This window comes from Sardina pilchardus, chromosome 8, assembly GCF_963854185.1.
Source record: "Sardina pilchardus chromosome 8, fSarPil1.1, whole genome shotgun sequence".
NCBI classification, from domain to species: domain Eukaryota; kingdom Metazoa; phylum Chordata; class Actinopteri; order Clupeiformes; family Clupeidae; genus Sardina; species Sardina pilchardus.
In genome coordinates, this window is record NC_085001.1 from 16,732,522 (window position 1) to 16,758,477 (window position 25,956).

Below are 25,956 nucleotides of genomic sequence, written 5' to 3' on the forward strand. Positions count from 1 at the left end.
ACTCCGTCAAGGGAGTTCTGTATGCCTTTCACTGACTAGGACAGGGGGTGGGGGGAAAGACCAGAGGCAAAGATGTCGATCACTTGAGTTGCCGTAGTAAGTAGGTGTGTGTGTGTGTGTGTGTGTGTGTGTTGAATGGGGCAGCAGCACTTAAGCTGTGGGATAGGTGTGAACTTCGACGAGATCGGGAACGGAATTCCACAAAACTGGTTGGTTTACTAGAGCTCTGTCGCAGACACTGATTATGTGCGTCTCGAAGACACACACACACACACACACACACACACACAGATATGCAGAAGTTATGCGGTCATTACCACAACACACATAGGTCAGCTAGCAGCAGCTAGCCCATAAAACTCAATAAATGTCTTGACGACACTTTAATGGTCCTTTCTGCTTGTTTGTCATCTATCGTAAAAATGATTGGGCGCATGATCTCATCAGAATGTTTGCTTAGCTAGTAGCCTGACAATAGATTTTGCTCAGTCAAATGATGGCTGTAATTGCATGACTGACTGTCACTGGGTTATGTAGGCCAATGTGGTTGTCTGTATTAGAAAGCTAAAGCCAAACTAGTGATTAAAGGTCCCTACAAGAGTTTTAAAATATTTGTCTTTCTGTTTTTCACACAAATAATTTTGTGTTGCATCGGGTGTCTAAAGACGTGTGTTCCCTGACTGACAAATGGTCAGTGTCCAAGTTCATTGCCTGTTATTTCACATTACGCGCATTTAGCATGGGAATGAACAAGACAGCCATTTGTGACGGGACGCAGCTGTTTGCCAGTAAGGTCTTTCACACGTCGGTGTCGTGCTGCCTGCTTTGTGTGGTGCCCCGTTAACTAGCAAAGCAGTTTTAATGAAGGGTCATGTTAACATGGTGACATGCTGGGATAGCTAATTTCAAAAGGGCTTTGCACTCTCCCTAAGTGGGTCTGGGAATAGAGAACTGGCCTTGGAGCCTGTAGAAGCACAAGGACATCAGTGCTTTCATCTCTCCGGCCTTACCTGTACATACATTATGTATATGAGGGCTATTTTAGTTAAGAAAATGTGTGAGTGTGCGTGTATTAAAGGTGTGTCCATGGATGGTCTTGTGTGCAGGAGACTATATTTCTGTCTGCGTTATTGCAATGAGGGTTGCTTTGTACAAAACGTACATATTACTGTAATTCCATCTTCAGCAGCACTCTATATAATCTGGGTCCTGTGATGCCAGCTGGATGAGAGTGGTCTGAAGTTCTGAGAGGCTCTAGTGTTAACTTCCAGCTGTGCTGATCTGAACACAGCCCAGGAGGGTGGACGCTGTTACAGGAGGTTCAGGGCCTTTTGTATGGAACGTTTATGTGGCTTATTGCTTCATCCAAGTGTTCTGATGCTTTCTCTTAATATGTGAGGGCTAAAATCACTCGTTCTCTCTCTCTCTCTCTCTCTCTCTCTCTTTCATCTTGTACATTATGAGCTTGAACATGTGAATAACGTTTGACCCCTGAGGGGATTTGTCTCTCTGCATGACAGGGACACCCTGAGATCAGCCTGTAATATTTCAGATGTGGGCCCCACCCACCCTGAGCGCTGCTGCTGCTGAACCACTGCAGAATTCATCAGCAGGATTCTTTTGGCAAGGGCCCCGCAGACAAACGAGAGGATAGACACCCTTCAGAGAGGATGGCTGTTACCAGTCAGAAAGGTCAAGAGCACAAGAATGCTTTCTGTAATTTATGCATGTCTGTATGTATGTGTGTGTGTATGTGTGTGTGAGAGAGAGAGAGAGAGAGACTGAGACGGTGAGAGTGAGAGAGAACAAGAGAAACGCATTCCTACAGTATGTAAATGTGAATAGTGAATGGTGCCGGGCAGGACTACCTAACCTGCTGTGTGTTTAATCACTATATTTAGGTTAGGAAAGGGGAGTCTTCCTGTTTCCTCAAACCTTAACATCAGTGTAGCAGGATGTGTGTGTGTGTGTGTGTGTGTGTGTGTGTGTGTGTGTGTGTGTGTGTATGTGTGTGTGTGTGCGTGCACGTACATGCGTGTGTGTGTGTGTTCGTACGTGCGTGTGTGTGTGTGTGTGTGACCTATTCTTAATTTTGTGGAGCAAAGGGGGGAGTAGTCCTCAGGGCTTGGAGGTAATTTTGGGGATTTAGCAATTTGCATATAGACCCTGGGATTAAATGTCAGATATTTCTCTGTAGGACAGTCGTCTGTCCTCTCTCTCTTTCTCACACACACACACACACACACACACACAGAGATTCCATTCAAACTGGTTTGGTCTGATGGATTAACAAATAGTAGACATTCCCAAACTAACTAATGCAATGAGCTTCAAAAGACTGGAACTTGCAACACTTCAATGTGGCATGCAAGTATGTCAGAGTTTGATCACAGGAAAAAAAGCATGTGATCAAAGTTTCCCTTTTCAATTTAAAAAGAGAATATTTGTCACTTGACCCATTTCCAGATGGGTGTGTGTGTTCTTGACTGTGCATGTGTGCACGAGAGAGAGAGAGAGAGAGGAAGAGAGAAGAGAGAGAGAAAGGAAAAAGGTCACCGCTGTAAAAAAGGTGAGTAACCCTGTGGTGTAGTAGGAGTAGAACTGAAAGAGAGCGTTTATCAGCTTGACTGAGCCATCCCTGCCCGCCCTCAGGGATAGAGGGAGGAAGAGAAAGGAGAAGGGAGGGAGGGAGAGAGAGAGAGGGAGAGGGAATTGCCCAGGGTGTGGCCGCGATAGTAACAGATTAAACAGTGCCTGAGCAAAGAATGAAGACACACCCAACGCACGGAGAGTTGAGTGAGTACGAGCGAGCGAGAGAGAGAGAGAGTGAGTGAGGGAGAGAGGGCGTGCTGTTGAGCAAGAGGAAGGAGTGGCTAACTCTTGTGTGAGAAAAGAGAAAAAGTAGGCAAAGAACTGCAGAGTGTGTCTGTCTCACACCTGTCCTGCTGCCTGCTGTCACCAAGAGAGGGAGGGAGAGAGAAAGAGAGAGAGAAAGAGAGGGAGGAAAGTGAATGAAAAGAAGAAGAAGAACAAACAAGTCACTGGAAACTAGCAGAAAGCTGCAAAGCAGAAGACAAATAAATAAATAAAGAACGAAAGAAAGAAGCAAAGTCATGAAGGACAACGGCAAGAAAGGTGGAAAAGGACAGGGAGTTCCAGGTGAGAACCGTCACCCTTCGCACTTCTCCTCTCTTCTTATCGCTTGTTTTCTCTCTCCTTTAACCCCACCTCCACTCCCTCATCCTGTTGCTTCTCCTCTGCTCTCTCTCTTTCTCTCTCTTTCTCTCTGTCTTTCTCTCTCTCTCTGTCTGTTTGTGTCTGTTCTGCCATGCAGTGGACTTCTCTCAGGAATGCTGGTAAGGTTTGGCAGAGCAGTGTGAGCTTGGATCCATGTGGGAGAGGTTGTTTGCAAACGGCCATTTTTGTAAAGTGTGCGTGGTCAGGGAATGTGCACTCAACTTTTTCCACTCGCCCTCGCATAAGCTCTGTCTGGCACACACACACACACACACACACGCACACACGCACGCACACATACACAAGCATACAGTCACCAACTTCTCTCTCTTATTCTCTTTCTCTCTCCCTCTGTCTCTCTCTTACTCACTCTCTCTGTCTCTCTCTGTCTGTCTCTCTCTCTCTCACTCACTCACTCACTCTCTGTCTTTCAAACACACACACACACACACACACACACACACACACACACTGGTGTTGGAGGAAAGATTCCAAACAGGCTGACTCACCGTATAACTGCTCCTATTTCCTCACTCCATTTACCTCCTTACCTTCTCGCTTAGTCTCTTATCACTTTTCTAAACCACACACACACACACACACACACACACACACACACACCAACCTTTTCTCTATGAGTCATACACACGTGCGTGGGCATGCAGGCTACCCCTAACACACACAGTTTTGTCTTTTGCCTTTGTTTAGCTACCCTTCCCTTGCGCACACACACACGCGCACACACAGGCCCGTGTTCACACACACACACACACACACACACACACACACACACACACACACACACACACACACACACACACACAGCTGTAAGACGGACATGTGTGATTTCTGCTAGGTTATGTTCTCATGGCACTCTGCCAGAAGAACTGATCAGGAGACATTCTTGACTCTTTTAGGGAGGGGTGTGTGTGTGTGGGAGTGTGTGTATGTGTGTTTGTGTGGAGGGGTGACTGAGATGGGTAGGGGAGGGGGGCAATAGAACGCGTTTCTCTCTAGGCGACAGGAGAAGCTGACAAGCCTTACATAACAAGCCCATCACAGCAACCCCTGCTTAGGGCTCACGTATTCCCAATGCACACATGCTATACACACGCTGTACTGCGCTGCTGAATGACTGCTGGGACTGCTTGCTGCTGGGACTTCACAATTCACATTGCAAGAAGGGCTGAAGTATCAACCATGTCACCGAATGATCACTCTTGAGGACGATGGATGTTTAAAAGACCTAGGGACTGCTGGAAGCTTGTGAAGTGTAGTCAGTGTTAGCAGAGTGCATAAGAGACATGCATGTGTTTTCTAGCTTCTTTAGGGATGTGAAGGATGATATTGACAGCAGATGCACATGGTGACATAGACAGCAGATCAAGTGTGAAGCACATGGTGAAGATTAGCACACGCCTCATGTTAATTAACTGTAGAACTCCCATATATTCCCACTGCATGTTTAACAAACTGGGTGGTATGAAAATGCATGCAAACTGCAGCATCTGCAAATTGTTTCGCTTGCCTTTTGATTGAAAATGTTCTGGGCTGCTTCTAATCTAAAACAGGCCTGAGTTGAGCAACACTGCAGCCCCCTATTGACAGACACAAATTATGCTTAGAAATACTTCAGTGAGGGACACACTAAATTATATCTCTTATGTGATTTGTGTGTGTGTGTGTGTGCACGTGCGCGTGCGTGCGCGCGTGTTTAATGTATACCTTGAGTCAGCTTTCTTCATTTACGACCATGGCATCACCCCTGAACACACCGTAGGGTTACTCTCCTTGTGTCTTTGCCAGCTGCACTTCTGCATTAACACGTGTGTGTGTGTGTGTGTGTGTGTGTGTGTGTGTGTGTGTGTGTGTGTTTTATATGAGAAGGAGCGGCAAGGCAGGTCTACATGGCCAATATGACGTGCGCACTCTCCAAAAGAAGATCACTGCATCCTCCAATACCTGTTATTCCTGTAAAGATTAGGAGCCATTGATTAAAGAAAGGCAGTCAGGTCACTTCACTCCTATCGGCTCCTATATCTAGCAGACAGACAGCACCCTCAGGCCCTCAGGGGAAGGCTGGGTGGGGAATGCGGGTGGGAGCAGGTCAGAGGAGAGGCAGGTCAGCTGTGCATTTGTCCACTCTATCCCCTCCTCAGGCAAGAGTGCCCATCAAGACCAAGTCAAGACTGCCTATCCCATTCAAATGCACTGAGAGGACCCCCTATGGCTGATAGCAGACATCCAGACATCACCACCCATACATACACACACACACACACACACACACACACACGCGATGGCTGCATATTTCAAGCGATCGTCCCCTCGGAATTCAAAAGTTACTCCGAGTAGTTCTGAGATACTGAACTTCAAAGTTGTAGGACTCTATAGTTATAATTATATGTCAATATGTCTCTTCATAAGTCCAAAAGGGCATGCAACTTCAAGACTCACCTCATATCTGAGGTAGCATATCATGCACCTCTTTAGCTAGTGCCTCTGAGTGGTGGCAGTTCAGTGGACAGTTGCAGCTCTTTAAGGATTTGTGCTGTGCTTGTGCAGTATACAGCCTGTTTTGACCGTTAAAGGTTGAGATATCTACAAGTGAATTTCTTGAATATCTTGAATTTCTCCTAGGGGATAAATAAAGTATCTATTTATCTATCTATCTATCTATCTATCTACTGTATCTAAGTATCAACTTTCATGAATCAAACTGCTGAGGGGTTGTTTTGATAAACTTTAAATAAATCAAATCAAAACAGACTAACTTCAGTGTGAATGACATTGTGCGGAATGGACAACTAACGATATTTTCTGACACAATTAAACCGGATGGCTGTTTTGCAGATGTATTCTTTGTATAGAAACTTTTATAAAGATAACCTACAGAGATCTGAACTATAGTTCCAAAATACATTCATTGAATGATGAACCCTTCTTGTGGTACATAAAGTTGTGCTTTGGCTGCAGTTCTGGAAGGGAAACCATTTCATTTGATTTAATTCAGACAGATGAGTTTGCCTTGTTGCAGTGCTTAAATGAGCCCAGTCACACTACCAATGAACTGCCCTCTTTGTGAAAGAATCAGCCAATCAGTGGCTCTGTTTGTGACAGCGTGGTGTTCCTCCTCTTCTGCTTGTGCCAGAAGTGGGTTGGGCTACTGAGGGTGAAATCACTAACCCTCATTTTGTGTGAGAGAGAGAGTTAAAGAGAGAGTTTTAGCATTCTGCTGGAGGGTGTGTGGCTGAATGAATGCTTCAGCATGCAGAGGGTGTGTGTGTGAGTGTGTGTGTGTGTGTGTGTGTGTGTGTGTGTGTGTGTGTGTGTGTGCGTGTGCGTGTGTGTGTGTGTGTTTGGGCGGGCTCCTGTCTCGGAGGGACTGGTGTAGCTCAAAGAAACACAAGTGTAGTCTTGCTTTTACTTGTAAAAGTACACTCTCTCTTTCTGTTTCTTTGGCTCCTGAAGAAAGTCATTATCAACTCGAGGAAGTCTTCCCTACTCGTCCCTTTCATAGCAACTTCTAGTTCAAACAGCTAACCCACAACTTCTGTCTAAACTGCCATGATGTTCCACTGATTTAACAGCAAAGGGAAAAAAGGAGAAGAGAGTTTATTTTCTTAACTATCCTGGTGGATTCCCAAATTAATCTAGAGCAAAAAAATATAAGATAAAAAAAGCCCTCTAGCTGACATGAATCCAGTGTCACTGACTCGTCATTCTGGCAACAGTGAACTTTCTAACAACAGCTTTAAACACAAGCAACACCAACACAGAGGGTCATTCAGGGTCACACACACACACACACACACACACACACACACATACACTATGCCTAAACAGCACTCACCTATGCAGACCTGGATCTGATCAGAGCCAGCTGTTTGCAGGGGGATGATTGGATTTTTTTTTTCAGCTTTCAGTTCCGAGTGAGTAGAAGGTTCATATGGGGCCAGGACTGGCCTGCATCTGGGTTAGATTAATAACAAGGCAAGGCAAGGCAATAGGCAAAGTGAGTTTGTTTATATCACATTTCAAACATAGAGGCAATTCAATTCACTTTATGTCAATAAAAGCAAAAGGACCAGATGAAAGCAAACAGGTGATGAAAATATTATCAAAACAAAGTCAAGTAGAATGATTATGAAGACAATTTTTAATGGAATGCTGCAGGATCAATATTCATCTCCTGCTCCAGGAATGGACGACCAACTCTGGAACGAGACTCCAAGTAGACCCTTTCCTCCATTCAGATGCCATCTCTGGGACAATAGTGGCCCTTTTTGCAGCTTTGGAACTGTCAGTTAGCCTACTCTGTAATTGGCCAGTCAAACCTGAGCCAGATCCGTCCCAGTAGAGGATACCACCTGCGTGCGGATATTAGCCTTGTCCACAGCTTAAGCTGCCAATTCCCCTGAGACTAACTCACCCTAGAGTGAGACCACACAGCATCAGACCTGTTCTAGTCCCTTGCTATCTTAATGGGGATCTGAAGACCTGTCCATTTGGAACCACTAGACAGCTAATTAACTCTTTCTGTATGGGGCATCTAGCTAGCTAGCTCTTGCTCTAAAGCAGTTTCAGAATGAGACACTATCTAAGTGAAGATATTACTCCCCTCCACAGCTTACCCTATGTCCTCTCTCCCACAAATAAAGTGACTGCCTTTACAGCGTGTCAGAGCCACACCCATTAAAGACTCATTCATTGCAGACCTGTTCCAAACCACTTTCCACACCTTTTCCACATCTGCTCCCATCCTGTTCCAGACTTGTTTCAGTCCTCCTCCCGACTCACTCCAACCTGCTCCAGACCTGGCCTACAGTCTGCTGTGATTTAGGTCACGGTCACGCTATCTGACCAAGTGAATCAGGTCACTCCGGTTGACTGCTGGGGGTTTTAAAAAGACCCCTCTCAGGCTTCAGGTATCGAGGGTGAGAGCGCTGCTCTGGCTTTTGTGTTGCCCATTTGCCTATCAGCATGTACCAGAGAGGCACATTGCAAATAGTGACCGCAGCTCAGTTAGCGTGACAGTGTGTGACAGTTAATAGACAGTAGTGGTAGTGTGAGAGTGTGTGACAGCAGTAGACAGTAGTAGTAGTGTGTGTGACAGCAGTAGACAGTAGTAGTAGTAGTGTGTGTGACAGTATAGACAGTAGTAGTATGGGTGTGTGACAGTATAGACAGTAGTAGTAGTGTGAGAGTGTGTGTCAGCAGTAGACAATAGTAGTAGTGTGTGTGACAGCAGTAGACAGTAGTAGTAGTATGAGTGTGTGACAGTATAGACAGTAGTAGTAGTATGGGTGTGTGACAGTTGGTAGGCAGTAGTTGTAGTATGAGTATGTACATAATGCGGACCACACAGAAACTGGAATTGGGGCAGTCTCGGTTAGTTTCCTATCAAACACCGATGTCAGATATCTCTATCAAATAATGGATGTATTCATTTGTTTCATTTGGGGGGTGGGGTAAAGACACACAGGTCAACCACACACACACACACACACACACACACACACACACACACGCACACACACACACACACACACACACACACACACACACACACACACACACACACACACACACATACATGTATATGAACATATACCCATCAATCTTTCCTTGGTCCCTGTCGACCTCTGGGCTGTCTGGTTTGTAAACAACAGGCCCTATTGGTCTGTATCCTGAGGCAGTTCCCTTCCCCCAATGAACTTCCTGGCTGTTCATTACAGCATAGGATGTAGGTGAAATCAGCTGCTTTATGTCTCTGGCTGACCGTGTGTGTGTGTGTGTGTGTGTGTGTGTGTGTGTGTGTGTGTGTGTGTGTGTGTGTGTGTGTGTGTGTGTGTGTGTGTGTGTGTGTGTGTGTGTGTCAGAGAGTGAGAGAGAGAGAGAGAATGAGAGAGTGGTGTGTGTGTGTGATCTATGTCTGACTCAGACTAAAGGAATGCTGAGAACAGATTTTTTCTCTTTTTATGGGGACGGCCCAGTGGCTTGCTCTCACCAGGCGAAAGTGTTTGGCAAAGTTGGCCCATAGCCCTGTAGATGAAAGACTTCCCTATGAAAGAGCAACAAGAGGAAAAATTCCCCAACTCTGTGTCTGTGTGTGTGTGTGTGTGTGTCTGGTGTGTGTGTGTGTGTGTCTGGTGTGTGTGTGTGTGTGGCTTTTGACATGATGCTCTGCAGGTCAGTGCATGGAAGACTGTATGATTCATGCAGAAGGTCAAAGTCATTTTCCTTTGTCAGGGCCCTTTCGATTCACTCGTGTCATTCATTGTGTGCTCTAGAAATCAAAGGAGCCCTTATGGTGCAGAATAATTTATTCCCAAATCCTCAAGGCCACAAAACACTCGTTCCTCTTAATCCTTAATCCTTGTCTTCATGGACCTCATCACTTCAGCACACATGAGATGAAGACATTTGGGCTCCTTTGGTCCTTTCCTTGTATGGTAAGCCATGCAGGCTTAAATAGGGCCCTCCACATCCACTTCAATAGAACTCATGATTTCCTTCTATGGTGTGAGGAATCTCCTACTGGGAGAAAATATACATGTACCACTGACAGTCTAACTCTTGCTTTATTGTGATTGATCTCTTGGTCTAGAAGCAGCAACCAATGGGAAGAATGCTGCCGAGGTGAAACAGGAAGACGATGGCTCATTTTCTGTGAAGATTCAGGGCCCCGGAGTTGAACCTTTTGAGCTGCAGGTCAGACAGTGGTGTGTTTTTGTATGTGTGTTGTGTGTTTGAGTGTCATTCCCTGAGAAAATATTAATGTTCAGTAAAAAGAAAAAAGAGAGAGACAGAAAACACACTAAATTGAAATGTATTTTTTGAATCGACATTTTAGATTAGAAATAGGCATACACAGCTGCACCTGATTTTATGTGTGAGTTTTATGTACTGAGTGTATGTGTGTCTGTGATTGTGTGTACATGATTGTGCATGGTCTCTTGAGTGTTTGTTTCTGTGTATACTTACATTATTGTGTGTGTGTGTGTGTGTGTGTGTGTGTGTGTGTGTGTGTGTGTGTGTGTGTGTGTGTGTGTGTGTAGGTGCACGGGTTCTGGCTGGTCCAGGACGTGGTGCTGGCGGCTCTGGGCCGTGACGAGGTGGCTCCGCGCACCTCCCTCTCGCTGGCCCTCTCGGGCGTCACGCTGGACCCTCTCGTGCCACTGCAGCAGGTCAAAGGCCTCAAGCCAGGGGCCATACTACGCCTGGTGGAAGGTGAGTCAGTACACACACTCACACACATACACACATACACACATACACACACATACTAGGGGCCATACTACGCCTGGTGGAAGGTGAGTCAGTACACACACACACTCACACACACACACACACACACACACACACATACACACACATACACACACATACTAGGGGCCACACTACGCCTGGTGGAAGGTGAGTCAGTACACACACACACACACACACACACACACACACACATATACACACATACACACACATACTAGGGGCCACACTACGCCTGGTGGAAGGTGAGTCAGTACACACACACACACACACACACACACACACACACACACACATATGCACACATACACACACATACTAGGGGCCACACTACGCCTGGTGGAAGGTGAGTCAGTACACACACACACACACACACACACACACACACACACACACACACACATACACACACACACACATACACACACACATACTAGGGGCCACACTACGCCTGGTGGAAGGTGAGTCAGTACACACACACACACACACACACACATGCACACATACACACACACATGCACAGTACACACACACACACACACACACACACACACATACTTGGGGCCACACTACGCCTGGTGGAAGGTGAGGCAATATGCATGCTCACACACACACACACACACACACACACACACACACACACACACACACACACATACAGTACACATACAGTACTAGGGGCCATCCTACGTCTGGTGGAGGGTGAGACAATACGCCCACACGCACACACACACAAATATATGGACGCATGCAAGGGGCCACACTACGCCTTGCACGCACACACACACACACACACACACACACACACACACACACACACATACACATAGACACAGACACACACACATGCTAGGGACCACCATACGCCTAGTGGAGGGTGAGACGATACACACACACACACACACACACACACACACACACACACACACACACAAACCCAGTGGACTCATGTTTTCCAATGGAGTCATTTTGGCTCATGTTCTCCAGTTCTCCAGTGTGCCTTATTGTAAACCTCTTAGGTGCTCTAAGGCTTAAGCAATGACGTGTGTGTGTGTGTGTGTGTGTGTGTGTGTGTGTGTGTGTGTGTGTGTGTGTGTGTGTGTGTGTGTGTGTGCTTGTGTATTTTCATTTTAATGTATGGAGCATTCCTGTGTAAAAGTCCTGTATGTACTCCCTGTGTTTATGTTGGCATGAGTGAGGGAGAATGTGGGTGCATTTTGTAGATCCGTTGGAACTGGTTACACTACTTCCATGCACAATATGCAAATAGTGTTTCATGATACAGGACCATACCAGTTGCCCCTACTCTCTCTTGTACCCTCTCCTCTCTTGTTTTACATTCTCTCTCTTCTTCTCCCTCACTATCTGTCTCCTCTCCCTCAGTTTGTCCTTCAGTCTTACGAGATCTCTCAGGTCACGCTGATCTGAGTCACTCGCCGCATTATGAGTTTTTATGAGTTTTTCAAGTGTTTCTTGGCATGCATGTGTTTATGCTTCACATTTGTGTGTGTGTGTGTGTGTGTGTGTGTGTGTGTGTGTGTGTGTGTGTGTGTGTGTGTGTGTGTGTGTGTGTGTGTGTGTGTGTGTGTGTGTGTGTGTGTGTGTGTGTGTGTGTGTGTGTGTGTGTGTGTGTGTGACTGTGTGTGTGTTTTTACTTCTGTGTGAGAAAAAAGTCTAAGGACAGATCGAGTGACTGTCTGAGGATTTTACTGTCTGTGTGATAAAGGGTTGACCTTTACTCTTGCGAAGTAGAAATGCCACTCCAAAAGATCAGCGATGAAAATGATTGTGTGTGTGTGTGTGTGTGTGTGTGTGTGTGTGTGTGTGCGCGTGTGTGTGTGTGCGTGTGTGTGCGTGTGTGTGCGTGTGTGTGCGTGTGTGTGTGTGTGTGTGTGTGCGTGTGTGTGCGTGTGTGTGTGTGTGGATGGATGTGCTTGTGTGACCACAAAGACAAACTGGTTATGTGAATGAGCACAAATGGTATACATTTGCATTCTTTTCTGTTTTTGCATACTATATTGAGACTATATTGATATTGTTTTTGTATACTATATTGAGACTATATTGATATTGTTTTGGTGTATGTTTATGTTTTACCTTCATGAGTGTATAACAATATACAATATACAATATGTTTGCATATTTATGCTTGTGCTTGCATTGTTTGTGTGTGTGTGTGTGTGTGTGTGTGTGTGTGTGTGTGTGTGTGTGTGTGTGTGTGTGTGTAACAGAGCCCTACTCCCCACGTTCTGCGCGCGCTCACCTGGCGAGGGTACAGGATCTCCTGAGAGCAGCAGGACCTCATGACTCCTTAAAAGACGGCAGATCCCCCAGCATTCTCAGCACACTCACACACACACACACCACAGGTGAGACACACACACACACACACACACACACACACACACACACACACACACACACACACACACACACACACACACATACGCACACAAATAGACACAGATCATCATCACTCATTCTCCTCAGAGATCATCTCATTCCCACACACACCTCCATTCACATACAGGCACCTGCAGCACACAGCTGAGTCATACACACACATACACACACACACACACACACACACACACACACACACACACACACACACACACACACACACACACACACAGACAGACAGACAGACACAGACTTACTCATCAATGATGGCATGAAATTCCAGGTAATAATGTCATTTCCCAGCACCGCCCTCATCTGATGCCATATTTCTGCGGTCACTGCTGATATGACATCACATATCTTCGTATGTGTTTTAGTAGGTTATGATTATGACCAATCCTCTGAAATAAAAGACAGGCTTGTTGAATTTATATATTCAGTAGCAACATGTTACAATTTTAACAGTTAGCTTGTAACAACTGTTTATGTCAGGAGGACACAACCACTAGTAGCATGTGTTGTTCACCACCAGTACATTAATCATTAGCAATAACTGACTAATTAATGTTGTGGTACGTTTAATAATGGTTGCCTATAGAACAGCTTTTAGAATAAGGATGATTTTAGAGAGAGATGTTCTGTTTTAGAGGTGGCTGTTCTATCTTATATACAGTGTCTTTTTGATCATTTGATAAACGCACATCTATAAAGAAGATGATTGACCTGAGATGACTAGCTCTGATAATACATTTTAAGATCTGAACTGCAGTGATCTCTGTAAATGGCAGTAGTAGGCTAATTTATGCTGGTTTAGGTGACGTTAACTGTTGTTAACCTGTTGCTGCTCAGATGCTCCCCCTGCTGGACACTCCTCTAAGGGCCAGAAGCGGCCAGCCAACAACACCAAAACAGATCAGCCCGGCCAGGAGACCGCCCCTCCAGAGTACATCCTGCCAGGAGCCACCGAGCGGCCCCCTCTGGCCACTCTGCTGCCCGCAGACCCACACAGTGAGGTGAGTACCATGATGGCACACACACACACACACACACACATACACAGATGCAGTGCATGGCATCAGAACAAAGACGCTACTGATGAAGAAGAAGGTGTTGATGGCTGAGGCATAACGTTTTGTTGATGATGATGACTGTGATGATGATGATGATGATGATGATGACAACGATGACAACGATGGTGGAGGTGATGATGAGGAAGGTTGTGATGAGAATGATGATGATGAGGAGGAGGAGGAGGAGGAGGAGGAGGAGAAGGAGAAGGAGAAGGAGAAGGAGAAGGAGGAGGATGGTGATGATTGTGAGGATTTCCCCACAGGTTCCGAGCTGTTTGTTGGACCTGTCACTCAGCTGTTGGAACCCGCCGCCCGGCCCCAGGAAACTGCAGGGCGACTTTCTGTACATCACTGTACACACACGGGAGGGCCGGCACTGTGATATCACTTCCTGTCCTCGTGGTTTCTTCCTCAACAGGTGAGCAATATGTTCCCGTTTCTCGATTCTGAGCTCAAGTCAATACTCTCATATCAGGATGAAAACCACAGGTGATGATACTTTTTTTGAGCAATGTTGTTGTTGTCAGGCAGTGTTACTGACTGACGTTGACATCTGTGGGCACTTTCCCACTGATACGAGGCAACAAATTTGTATCTGGAATGAAAATCATCAGCAGGCAACTTGTCATAAACATCCAATCAGATAATCAGGGATCAGTAATGTGACTACCTGCCAGCTTTGGCGAAAGTTTCCCAGAGCATCATTCCCTTACTACTGCCAACAGTTCGGACCCAGGACCTCGTGCATAATTATAAAATTGCGGTGAAATTTAGTCTGAAGCTCTTTTGACGGCCCCTTCTATTATAAACAACTTATAAAAGAAGTGAAATATGACAAATGTTACAGTTTTGAGGGATATACATGTAAGTGCCATAAGTGGAGACTCCATCCATACAATGAAACCACCCAATGAAACCCTGGTTTATGTGTTTGAATTGCAATCTTTTTGTAACAGGTTTACTGTACATTTTGTAACAGTTATACATTTATGAAATACATGCACTGTAATATTTGTTATCATGCTGTGATATCACCAAGACCAAAGTTACCAAGACCATAGAACATCAAGCTGTACCAAGCAGCACATATTGGTTTTCTGTGTACTGTAAGTCATCTTGTGAAATGTGTTATCAGGCGGAAATGTCAGATGCATTCTAAGTGAGGTTTCTGATTGGCTGTTTGTGCAGGTCTACAGCTGAGGTGTTTGACCCACGTCCCTCCACTTCCACTTCTGTGTGCCACTGCCTCTCGGACCTGCTGAGTCAAATCAGCCCAGAGTTTAAACAGAATCTCACTGCACTGAGAAACAGGTACACACACACACACACACACACACACACACACACACACACACACACACACACACACACACACACACATAAGAATGTGAGGCATGCATACACACAGAAACAAGAGTTCAAAGTTAAGACAGAACAGAAGACACTCCTACATCTTTTGTTCATTGTGCATAGTGCATAGAGTCACATTTTCATCTGTTAAAACTGTATGCGTGTGTGTGCGTGTGCGTGTGCGTGTGTGTGTGTGTGTGTGTGTGTGTGTGTATGTGTATGTGTATGTGTATGTGTATGTGTATGTGTATGTGTATGTGTATGTGTATGTGTATGTGTATGTGTATGTATGTGTGTGTGTACTGTGTGTGTGTTGCATGTCACAGAAACCAGCGTCCATCCGAGGAGGCTCTGGCATCTCCGTACCGGGTGTTGAGCTGGCTGGGTCCTGCCTCTGCTACACGCTCCCACAGGCATACCTACAGCAGCCCACTGGCCATACAGGAACACATCATCCCAGAGGTGCGTGTGTGTGTGTCTGTGTTGTGTGTCTCACTGTGTGTGGGTGTGCTTGCTTGTCTGTCTGTCTGTCTGTCTGTTGGAGTGTGTGTGTGTGAGAGAGAGATAGTGTGTGTGTGTGTGTGTGTGTGTGTGGACTGTGGACACAAATACAGAAGTAAACTGTTTGTATATGTAAATGTCATTGTGTTGTTTTCAGACTCCAGATTGGAATGAGGAACTGCAGGCAGCCAGAGATCTGCCCCAGAGGTCTTTGGAGGAGAGACTGCAGAGAGACAGAGCCATTCAACAGGTACACACACACACACACACACACACACACACACAGAGACACACACACACACACACACACACACACACACACACAATCATCGTTGTCGTCTCACTCTCGTTCTCTCTCTCTCTCTCTCTCTGCCCTGTATTACTTGTGTGGCAGAGTTTTCCAAGTAACTTCTAAGGACACATCTACACATTCAATTTACCCGAGATAAGCAAGCTAACTTGTCAGAGATCTTTTACAGTACATTAGCAAAATATTGTGAGCCATTCCATAACGTTGTCAAAATATGTTGTCTACCAGGCGGAGTTGAACAGTAATTTCCTGTGAATTAGCCGCTTTGTGTATAAGCCGCAGGGCAGTGTTTTATGTAAGTTAAAAGAAACAAAATCCATATTAATACCATATTAAATGCCCCTGTGTATTAACCTCATAAGCTTAAGAAATTTAGCAAAATCAATGTATAAGCCGCGACTAATAGTTAGGAAATGAGCAAATGACAGTATACAGCATCAGGGGCAGGGACAACTACTGTACCTCCCCACATTGGAGATGAGGCAGAGGGAGCAGAGACTAGGCATTCTAAATAAGAATCTGTTTGGAAACTGTTTTTATGGGTTAATCATTGGCTGGAGTGCATCTTTCAACATGTTCACTCTCGCAGACATGTCTTGTGGAAAGTACTTTCTCAACTTTGCGAGATGATTCACCCCGAATTCGCCCAAAGTGACTGTCACACCCCTCCCAGAGCTGCTGTCATATGGATGGGGAAATAATGACATGACAGATGAAACCCTTATCCCATAGTAATGTCATGCAGCTGGATGGGTGAAAGTTTAGCGTGTGATAAGTCACATATCACATCAACTTTCCATTCCTGCCAATGTTCTCTTCTCTCTGTTTTTCTCTATTTCTTTAATCTTTACATCCCTCAGACAGTTACTCAATCCCTTATGACAAACAGATATTGGTTATTTTGACACAAATCCGGAACACAAACTCTTGGGAAAAATTATTGTCAAATTGGTCATGTTAATTTGGCAGGCTCAAGGTGAGACGTCAAAATTAACGTTCCAGTTTTAGTTCGATTAATTTGGATTTCTGGCATGTCAGAAATGTTTGTCAGATGTTCTGTAGTTGAATGCACAGTAGTGTGAGCACAGCAAACACATCTGATTGAAACGTCCAGTCCGAGTTGCCATTTTGAATGCGACTGAATGAAAGCACACAGTGTCCATCCAGCTTCACTCAATCCTGTCTCCACCCATCCAGGTCAACAGCGCCTTTGTATGGGCAGCCACACAGGGAGCGGAGACTGTGATTGACGGCTGTGTGGACCCAGTCAACGGCGCCATGGATGAGGCAGCCTTCCTGTGGAGTGGTGTGTTTCTGAGCCAGGGCGGGGCAGCCGCGGCCCATCTGGGAGGGGAGAGGGGGAAGAGGACCGCCCAGCGTCTGGAGCTCAGGGCTGTTCAGGTACCAGTGAACTTTGACACACACAACCTATGACTTCCATGTTCCTAAATTGTTACCTCTATAATCTGACAAGAGGCATCAAATATGTCTTTTCTTTCATATATTAATTTATTACTTTCATATCCTATCAAATTTTTGGAGCATATAAAATATGAAAAATATATTATTCTGTTGATACCACTTTTATAATTAAGTTTTCACTCATTTATTAATGGTGATTTGTTTTAAATGAGCTAAAAATCAATAAAAAATTGCTTTCATTTCAATCGCTTTTATTCATTACCCCATTATCAATGCATTACTTTTAATCAATCCTCTAATGTAAAGGTCAACCTCTGCTAACCGCTGCCCCCTGCTGTCTATACAGGCCTACAGCCAGCTGGACGGCGATCTGCACAGTCTCCACACGCTGCCCACGGCGGTGGTGGACTACCGTGGTGTGCGTCTCTCCGCGCAGGGCCTGGCCCCCGGCTCGCAGGGCTCCGAGGCTGGGGCCCCCCGAGGCCTCCTGTATGGCTTCGCCGCGGGGCCCCTGGAGAACCCACTCCGCAGGAAGCTCTTGGAGCTCCTGGCCCAGTCGGCCAAGGGCCTGTCCCTGCAGAGGCACGCCGTCATGGGCCCCGCCAGGCACCAGGTGCCCCTCTTCACCTCCGTGGACGCCCAGGGGCTGCTGGGGGCTGACGGGCGCTACTACGTGCTCGACGTGTTCCGCACCATGCCCGCCGACGCCAACTACCAGGCTGCAGAGGAGGGCGAGGAGGCCCAGAACGGAGAAGGGGATGGCAAGGCTGAGGATGTTCAGGCAGCGGCGACCTCTGACCTTAAAGAGCCATGCAGGTTCCCTCACGCTCTCTGCCGCCTGAGGCCTGAGCTGGTCAAAGCCTTCATTCAGCACAAGTGAGTGTACATGTTTTTTAGTATGTGTGTGTGTGTGTGTGTGTGTGTGTGTGTGTGTGTGTGTGTGTGTGTGTGTTTGTGCACGCACATGCTTATGAGTATGGATAGAGGGATGGATTAACATCTGTGCATGCTTTAACATGTAACATGTCTGTAAATGTGTGTCTTTTGCATGGGTTTTCATATTTCAGTGTGTGTGTGTGTGTGTGTGTATGTGTGTGTGTATGTGATTGCTCCACCTGATTCTACCTTCCTCCTCTCTCTCAGAAACATCCAGTTCACGCAACGAGTCAGAGAAAGGATGGAAGAGAACGGAGGAGTGGAGGAGTGTGTTAAACCAGGTAAGATGCAAATGAGTGTGTAGCACCCCCATTATTTGTGTGTGTGTGTGTGTGTGTGTGTGTGTCTCTCTCATCTCAGTAACACTTTATTTCATTGAACCTTTCATGTCATTGTATGAATGGCAACAATTATAGTCTAACAGTTCACATTTGATTATCATCATATCACTACACGCAATACTCATCCTGATAGACTGAAATTTTGTGTGTGTGTTCATTTGGTGTGTGTTTGTTTGGTGTGTGTGTGTGTGTGTGTGTGTGTGTGTGTGTGTGTGTGTGTGTGTGTCTGTGTCTCTGTGTGTGTGTGTGTGTGTGTGTGTGTGTGTGTGTGTGTGTGTGTGTGTGTGTGTGTGTGTGTGTGTGTCTTTCCATTTCCCAGGTGACCCGCGAGGGGCAGAGGCAGTAAGAGGTGCATGCAAAGATGTGGGCTCCATCAGTGATATCATCTTTGAGATGCGCTTCAACCCCAATGTTTTCACTCCAGGTATGGTTTCTTCTGTACTACAAGTGTACCCAAATATAATAACAATATATTTTCTTGACCTTTGGTACTCTATACTGCCTTAAAATATAGCCCAGTACTTCACTTTTACTTCTATTGTTTCTTTTTCCCGCCAATATTTGATTTATTTTATCATCCCTCATAATTTTATCTCATTGTAAACCTCATGACTTTAAAACCTTTTTTCATGTTTGTATCATAACTTTAAAACCTTTATTCATGTTTGTATATGTGTGTATGTTGATTTGTGTATGTGTGTTTGTGTATGTGTGTGTGTGTGTGTGTGTGTGTGTGTGTGTGTGTGTGTGTGTGTGTGTGTGTGTGTGTGTGTGTGTGTGTGTGTGTGTGTGTGTGTGTGTGTGTGTGTGTATGTGTGTAGGAGTCGAGTTTGCCCGCTCTGAGACAGAAGCAATCGAGCTGCAGAAGAGATTGTTGAAGGAAGCCGGCTCATTCATTCTCACACACCAGATACCAGCACTGGTGAGCTCACACGCACTATACTACCTGAAGGAGTCTCTCCACACATCCAATGCATAAGAGCTGTACTACAGCACTAAGTAGACTACTGTCCATACTCCATACCATACATTAGAGGTAGAAAGAGCCATTAAACTTTTTACTTCTATGGATACTGTATGTATATTTATGGTGCCAGTGATGGTCATGGAGAATCTTCACCTATAGGGAAAAACAAATGAAACATGTGAAATACAACATTCTGGTGTATAAACATCATGTAAAGCTCATGAAGAACATCCTTCCATGAAAAATATGATTTGATGCAGCAGCAGCATCCTCGAATGAGAAACATGTTTGTTTTATGTAGTTGGAAGACTGTTTGCACTGCCACGAGATGCCCATAGATGGCGCTGCTCTCTGCCGTGTCCTGCACGAGAGAGGCATCAACCTGCGGTACCTGGGTCAGCTGACCACGGCCATCAACAAATCAGAGGACAAGGATCGTCTTCGGCACATAAGAGTAGGTGTAATTTAGGCGCCTGTTGGCACACCATTTCACTCTAGGCAAATTTCCAGAACTGTGTCTGATATTCGGTTCCCTCTTCTTTTTCAGAGATTGGCATATACTGAGATTGTCTTGCGGTCAGCCAAAAGAATCTTCAACAATTTCTTACAGGTTGGTTTTGTGTATACTGCATACTAGCATACTCCTGCTTGTACCTTTTATTAGCATCCTTGCTTACAAATAGTAGCTTGCCTATTACATTTAATAAGCTGCATTTAACTGTTTCATGATACCCCCAAGTTCTGAAACACTAAAACATCAATTGAACATTTACTGAAAACAGTTCAGTGCTTATCATGTGAATAAGACTGTCATTTCTTTTCTCTCTGTGTCACTTATTTTCCTCAGTCAGTGGAGGTGTCAAGTCTGTCAGCAGCTGTCAGTCATTTCCTCTGCTGTCTGTTGCTGCCACACCATGGCTCCGCCTCTGCTGGGGAGGAGCCTAAGAAGCGTTCCAGGAGGCGAGGCCGTGGAGGGGGAGGGGCTTCCGACAGTACGGCCTGGAGTTCTCTCAGTGGGAACGAGCTGTGGAGCATGATTGGTCAGGACGCCAAAGCAACCTATGGTCTTACAGACGGCCTTGGGTGAGATATTATGCTATGTTCCCGCATAGAAGAGGAAAAAGGAGGATTAGAAGGGTGAGATTAATTCTGTTATGCATTGGCTGACTGTATGTTAAATGTTGTTGCAGTACCAATGCTGACCACCTCGTGGAGCACTATGGCCTACAGAAGATGTCTCTACTGAGGGAGTTCTGTCTGAAGACTGGCGTACAGGTGAGTGTGTTGAAGTGAGTGTATAGATAGACTCTCATAGGAACTCAAAGGAAAGCTGTTAAACACAATCAAATCACTGACTGAAAGTGAAAAAAATCATTTGACTGAGCATTGTGAAAAAAATATTGTTGAGAGAATAGCTTGTGGCCGTCAGCTAATTTGTTTGCTTTTTCCTTATTGTTTATCACATGTATCAATGAAATATAACAGCCTATGAGAGGACGGTGTATTTTATGCTCTTTGCTATGTTTGTTTTCCTGTGTCACAGCTGCGGCTCAGAGACTATGCCCTTGATAACCGTACCAAGGCACCCATCGGACCTGACGATGTGTACAACATCCTACCTGTGGTCAAACACCTCACCATGACGACCCAGGATGCCTCACGGCTATTCCGTGCTGCCCAGGGTTACCTGCAGAAAGGTACTGACTGAATGAGCAAGTGTATAGATCCTTCCCTCTTACAGTACAAGTACTACCCCCTCCCTCCCTCTGTCTCTCCCTCTTTTTTGTATGTATTTAAGTTGTTTTAAATACTGTATGTTATGGCTCCCTGTTTCTCACCCTGAAATGTGTGTGTGTGTGTGTGTCTTCAGGCCAGCTGGACAGGGGGTATGAGCAGTTGAAGGAAGCGGCCTACCTGTTTGGCCGTGTGTGTGACGACCTTCACCCGGAGGCCTGTAGCTGTCTCAGTCTGCTGGCCAAAGCAGCCTACCTACAAGGCCGGCCCGTGGAGGTATGTGTGTGTGTGTGTGTGTGTGTGTGTGTGTGTGTGTGTGTGTGTGTGTGTGTGTGTGTCTCTGTCCATCTGTGTGTGTGTGTGTGTGTGTGTCTGTCTGTCTGTTTTGATACACTACCCATAATGCTCTGCTCTGCCCCTCCACCTCCAGGCCCGTAGTGTTCAGCTGAGGGTGGTGGTGATCAGTGAGAGAGTGCTGGGCTTCGACCACCCCAACACCATCAAGCAGTATGTAAGTACGGAGACAGGACACACTGAACACAACATTACACTGTAACCTACTCAACACCCTCAAGCAGTTTTTGTGAGACACAGGAACGATCTTTAAACAAGACACTAAGTCGCCTGCCGATTGCCAACTCTTACGCATTTGAATGGTGGGAGAGAGTGTGTGGAGCCAATCAAATGAATGAATCTCACTCTCAATGTGTCAGAGTTGGCAGCTATGACCGTACAGTACATCCTGAGCGCACTGGTGGTGTGGCTGTCTTGAGTGAGTGCTGGAGTGTCTTTACAGATCCCAGTTATAGCCTGTGGTGTGAATTGTGCATAGCTGTTTCCTGTGTCATGTGGTATTATCAATTTCGCTTGCCTGTTGACTTGCCACTGTGGAGTCCAAAGCCCAAAAGCCAATAGCACAAGGAATTTGACATCATTCCTGTGTTTAACTGACGTTACTTAACAATGGTAACGGGTAAAGGTTAAGTATTTAACAGATTTTGTTTTGCTTTTTTAATCAAAAGTGGCTTACAGAGACAAGCAAATCCAGGTCGATCACATTCCAGGCAGTGACACTTCTCTCATTTCTCTCTCTCCACTGTTCTCTCCCCATTTTCTCCCTCCCTTTCTCTCTCCCTCCCTCTCTCTCTCTCTCTCTCTCTCTGTAGGCTCTGTTGGCGGTGTATGTGTACGCTGGCGGGGAAGTGGCCTTGGCACAGCGGTGCCTGTACCGCGCTCGTCTCCTCATGTTGCTGGTGCACGGAGAGGACCACCCCTACATCGCCACCCTGGACGTAAGCCATTACTCATAGTTGCCCTGAAAATACCCACAATCTGTGAATCCACTGATGCTAATTCCCCCAGTGGCTATTTCTGCTTCTTTTTTTTTTCTGCCCGTAAGCCCTTGTGAAACACACTTCCATGTTAATCTCATCTAATCTGTTGTACAACTCTGTCTTCCATCATTTACTTCAAAAGGAAAGATCAATGAAAGGAAAAAAGACAGATCCATGTGAATTTTGACATGTCATGGCTGATTCTTTGTCCAGTGATAAAACCTTACACAAACAAGTGCTAGCAGATGTCTAAATTAGTATAAAAGTAAAATGGTTCATGAAATGTGTGAGTAACATCTCGGCCTCCTATTTGTCTTGCCCCTATCCCAGAGCTCCCTGGGGTTAGTGTTACAGGGACCGCAGTCCATCCAGTACTTGCAGAATGCCCTCAAAATCAACTCCTCCTTCAGGGGGGACATGGATGTCAAGACTGCCCTCAAGTAAGACCACTATATACTGTATTAGTCCCTACCTCACTACACGAGTGCATACACCATTGCAGAAGTATGAAGTTGGATGTTAAAGACTACATCTCATGATCTCATTTGTCACAAGGATTTCCTTGCTTGTGACATGCACTCTTTCAGTGCTTTGTGATTGGCAATTACTGTATGTAGTCCATGGCAATTAAAACAAAATGTCATCGATTTTAAGTTTGTATTGCATGGCAATTATACTATAATGACTTTGCCATTTGTTACAATTCATGTTTGTATTGGGTTGGCTTTTCCTGTTTGCTTGTAATTTTTCTATTTCGCCTATATTTCTGTCAGAGAGGTTGCATTGAGAGGTCATACTGTATGTCAAGCACTGAATGTTGTGTCATTTGTATGCAGTCACCACCTGTTGGCCCAGAAGATGTGTGTAGCTGGAGACTACAGGGCAGCCATGAACCATGAGAGGGAAGCCCAGACAGTGTTCAAGAACAAGGTCAGACAAGTCACACACACACACACACACACACACTCACTCACTCACTCACTCACTCACTCACTCAATCACTCACTCACTCACTCACTCACTCACTCACTCACTCACTCACTCACTCACTCACTCACTCACTCACTCACTCAATCACTCACTCACTCACTCACTCACTCACTCACTCAAACACACTCTATGACAACAATAAATTCATGTAAAACATATGGTGAAAGATGTTTGTAAAAGAAAGTGATTTGTCTAAATTGAACCATCTTCATATTAATTTCATTAATGTAATCTGTAATTAAAAGCCGAGATAACATTTTTATGCACGTGTTTGCGTCATAGTGTGGCGAGGACCATCCCCAGACCAAATGCAGTGCTGAGTTCCTGACAGCAATTACCCAGCAGGCTGTGCGTGTGGAGCGCTCCCTTCGTCAGGCAGCACCGGAGCTCCCTGACTTTACCACACCGGAGGTAAGATGATTGACACATTTAGAATCAGATGTTATGATATTCTAGTGTGAATGTTTAGATTTCTGTGCTTTGGAACACTAGACTCATGTTTATTGTTCATGACTGTTTCTTGTGTGCAGACTTTGGCGCCCTCTACAGACACAATACTGGAACAGCTGGCTCTGGTCAATGGCATCCTCAAGACCTCCTACAGGTAGTGACCTCATTCATGAGTCATTGAAGCCAAATAGTGCTAATGCCTGATACTTGACAGTTGGTAGTAAGCTTCACTACAAACCTTTCAACTTTCTCTCTTTAGTGAGAAACTTCTTCAGATGAAAGAAAAACTGAGAGAAAAGAAGGCATTGGAAGAGGCCACAGAAACAAAATCTGAAACCCCAGAAGCAGCCAATGGACGATCTGAAGAGCAATCGGCCAATGAGGGAGAAGTTGCTGAGGGTGAAACCACTCCCTCACTTGAAGAGAGGGCTAATGGTCACTTGAGCGATACTGCTAATGCTGAGTCAAAATCTGAAACCCCAGAAGCAGCCAAAGGACGATCTGAAGAACAATCGGCCAATGAGGGAGAAGTTGCTGAGGGTGAAACCACTCCCTCACTTGAAGAGAGGGCTAATGGTCACTTGAGCGATACTGCTAATGCTGAGTCACCCATCCAAAATGGAAACTGCTCAGCAAGTGACACAGACGAAGAAGGAGGAGCCACAAGAAATGAGGACCAATCAAGATTGACCAATGGTGAAGCGCACTCCACAGCAGCCAGTAACCAATCAGATGAGGCAGAGCCAAAAACAAACGGGGTGTCCGGATGTCACGACGAAGAAGACAACACAAAAGATGGAGCCCTGATTGCTGTGAGCAAATCAGCATCAAAGGTTGCCGTCTCCGTGGTGACGGATGCCCAATCAGAAGCCACCGTGATCAATGGAGGAGACAGCGTCATGACCAATGGTGAAGTGACGCCAGCACTGCAAGATTCTGAGTGAGAGTTGAGCAACCAATCAGAAATAAGGATTTGTGAACATTGGCAGAGTGAACAAAACAATTAGAGCAAAATGACACACCAACTAGGGAATCACTGGCTACACCATGCTTTTCTGTGACCATGTGACCAAGGATATACTATACTGTATTTGAAGATGTTTAAGCCCTAACTCATAAAATGTCCACAACCCCCATAGTAGAATTTGCTTTGATTCTAACCATGCAAGGTGGCATTTTGCAGCACTGATATCATATCCAAGGACAGTATTGTGTTCTGGTATACTTTTAGAATTTAGAAAATACAGACCTTGCTTGCAAGTCTTACAAGTCACACTTTTATTATGGTTATTCGCTGTAAATGCATTACTCACATTTCCTTGATCCCAAATGTCTGACCCCCAAGACTTAAAACTGAACCAGCAAAATCTGTTGCTCTTCAACACAAAAAGAATCCACTCGTTTCATAACGAGTTCAGAGAGAGAAGAGAGTGGCATGAAAGAATGACGAGGTAAAAGTGTTTTCATAGACACTGGAAAAGGAGAGATAGAAAGCAGTTGAGAGAGGAGGAGAGGAGACTGTTGTTTTGTGGTCTCCTCATGTTGTGAATCATGTATCTGGTGATGGGAATGGGATGTTGTTGTTGTCTGTCTGAAGGGTTTTTTAAAATGGTTACAATAAACATGACACTTTCACCGAAAC

At 45.4% G+C, this 25,956-nt stretch overlaps 1 protein-coding gene across 1 annotated transcript; it reads left to right on the forward strand.

Moving 5' to 3' along the window:
• The first annotated feature begins 2,844 nt into the window (after positions 1–2,844).
• Positions 2,845–25,955, forward strand: si:ch211-166a6.5 (clustered mitochondria protein homolog). The gene is made up of 27 exons (XM_062542985.1): positions 2,845–3,159; positions 9,848–9,951; positions 10,299–10,470; positions 12,738–12,875; positions 13,759–13,922; positions 14,243–14,397; positions 15,168–15,290; positions 15,656–15,791; positions 15,988–16,080; positions 17,338–17,541; positions 17,909–18,438; positions 18,706–18,779; positions 19,159–19,263; positions 19,661–19,761; positions 20,108–20,260; positions 20,354–20,416; positions 20,654–20,889; positions 20,997–21,081; positions 21,350–21,503; positions 21,677–21,816; positions 21,971–22,051; positions 22,707–22,832; positions 23,205–23,314; positions 23,711–23,804; positions 24,147–24,275; positions 24,395–24,468; positions 24,574–25,955. The coding sequence occupies exons 1-27, from the start codon at positions 3,114–3,116 to the stop codon at positions 25,256–25,258; spliced, it is 4,275 nt and encodes a 1,424-aa protein (XP_062398969.1). The 5' UTR covers positions 2,845–3,113; the 3' UTR covers positions 25,259–25,955.
• The last annotated feature ends 1 nt before the right edge of the window (position 25,956 follows it).

Excerpts from the sequence above, each read along its gene's own strand:
- si:ch211-166a6.5 (XM_062542985.1), top strand. The coding sequence starts at position 3,114 with ATGAAGGACAACGGCAAGAAAGGTGGAAAAGGACAGGGAGTTCCAG. Across the intron at positions 18,780-19,158 it reads GGAGGAGTGTGTTAAACCAG|GTGACCCGCGAGGGGCAGAG; the intron begins GTAAGATGCAAA and ends TCCATTTCCCAG. Across the intron at positions 23,805-24,146 it reads AGACAGTGTTCAAGAACAAG|TGTGGCGAGGACCATCCCCA; the intron begins GTCAGACAAGTC and ends TTTGCGTCATAG.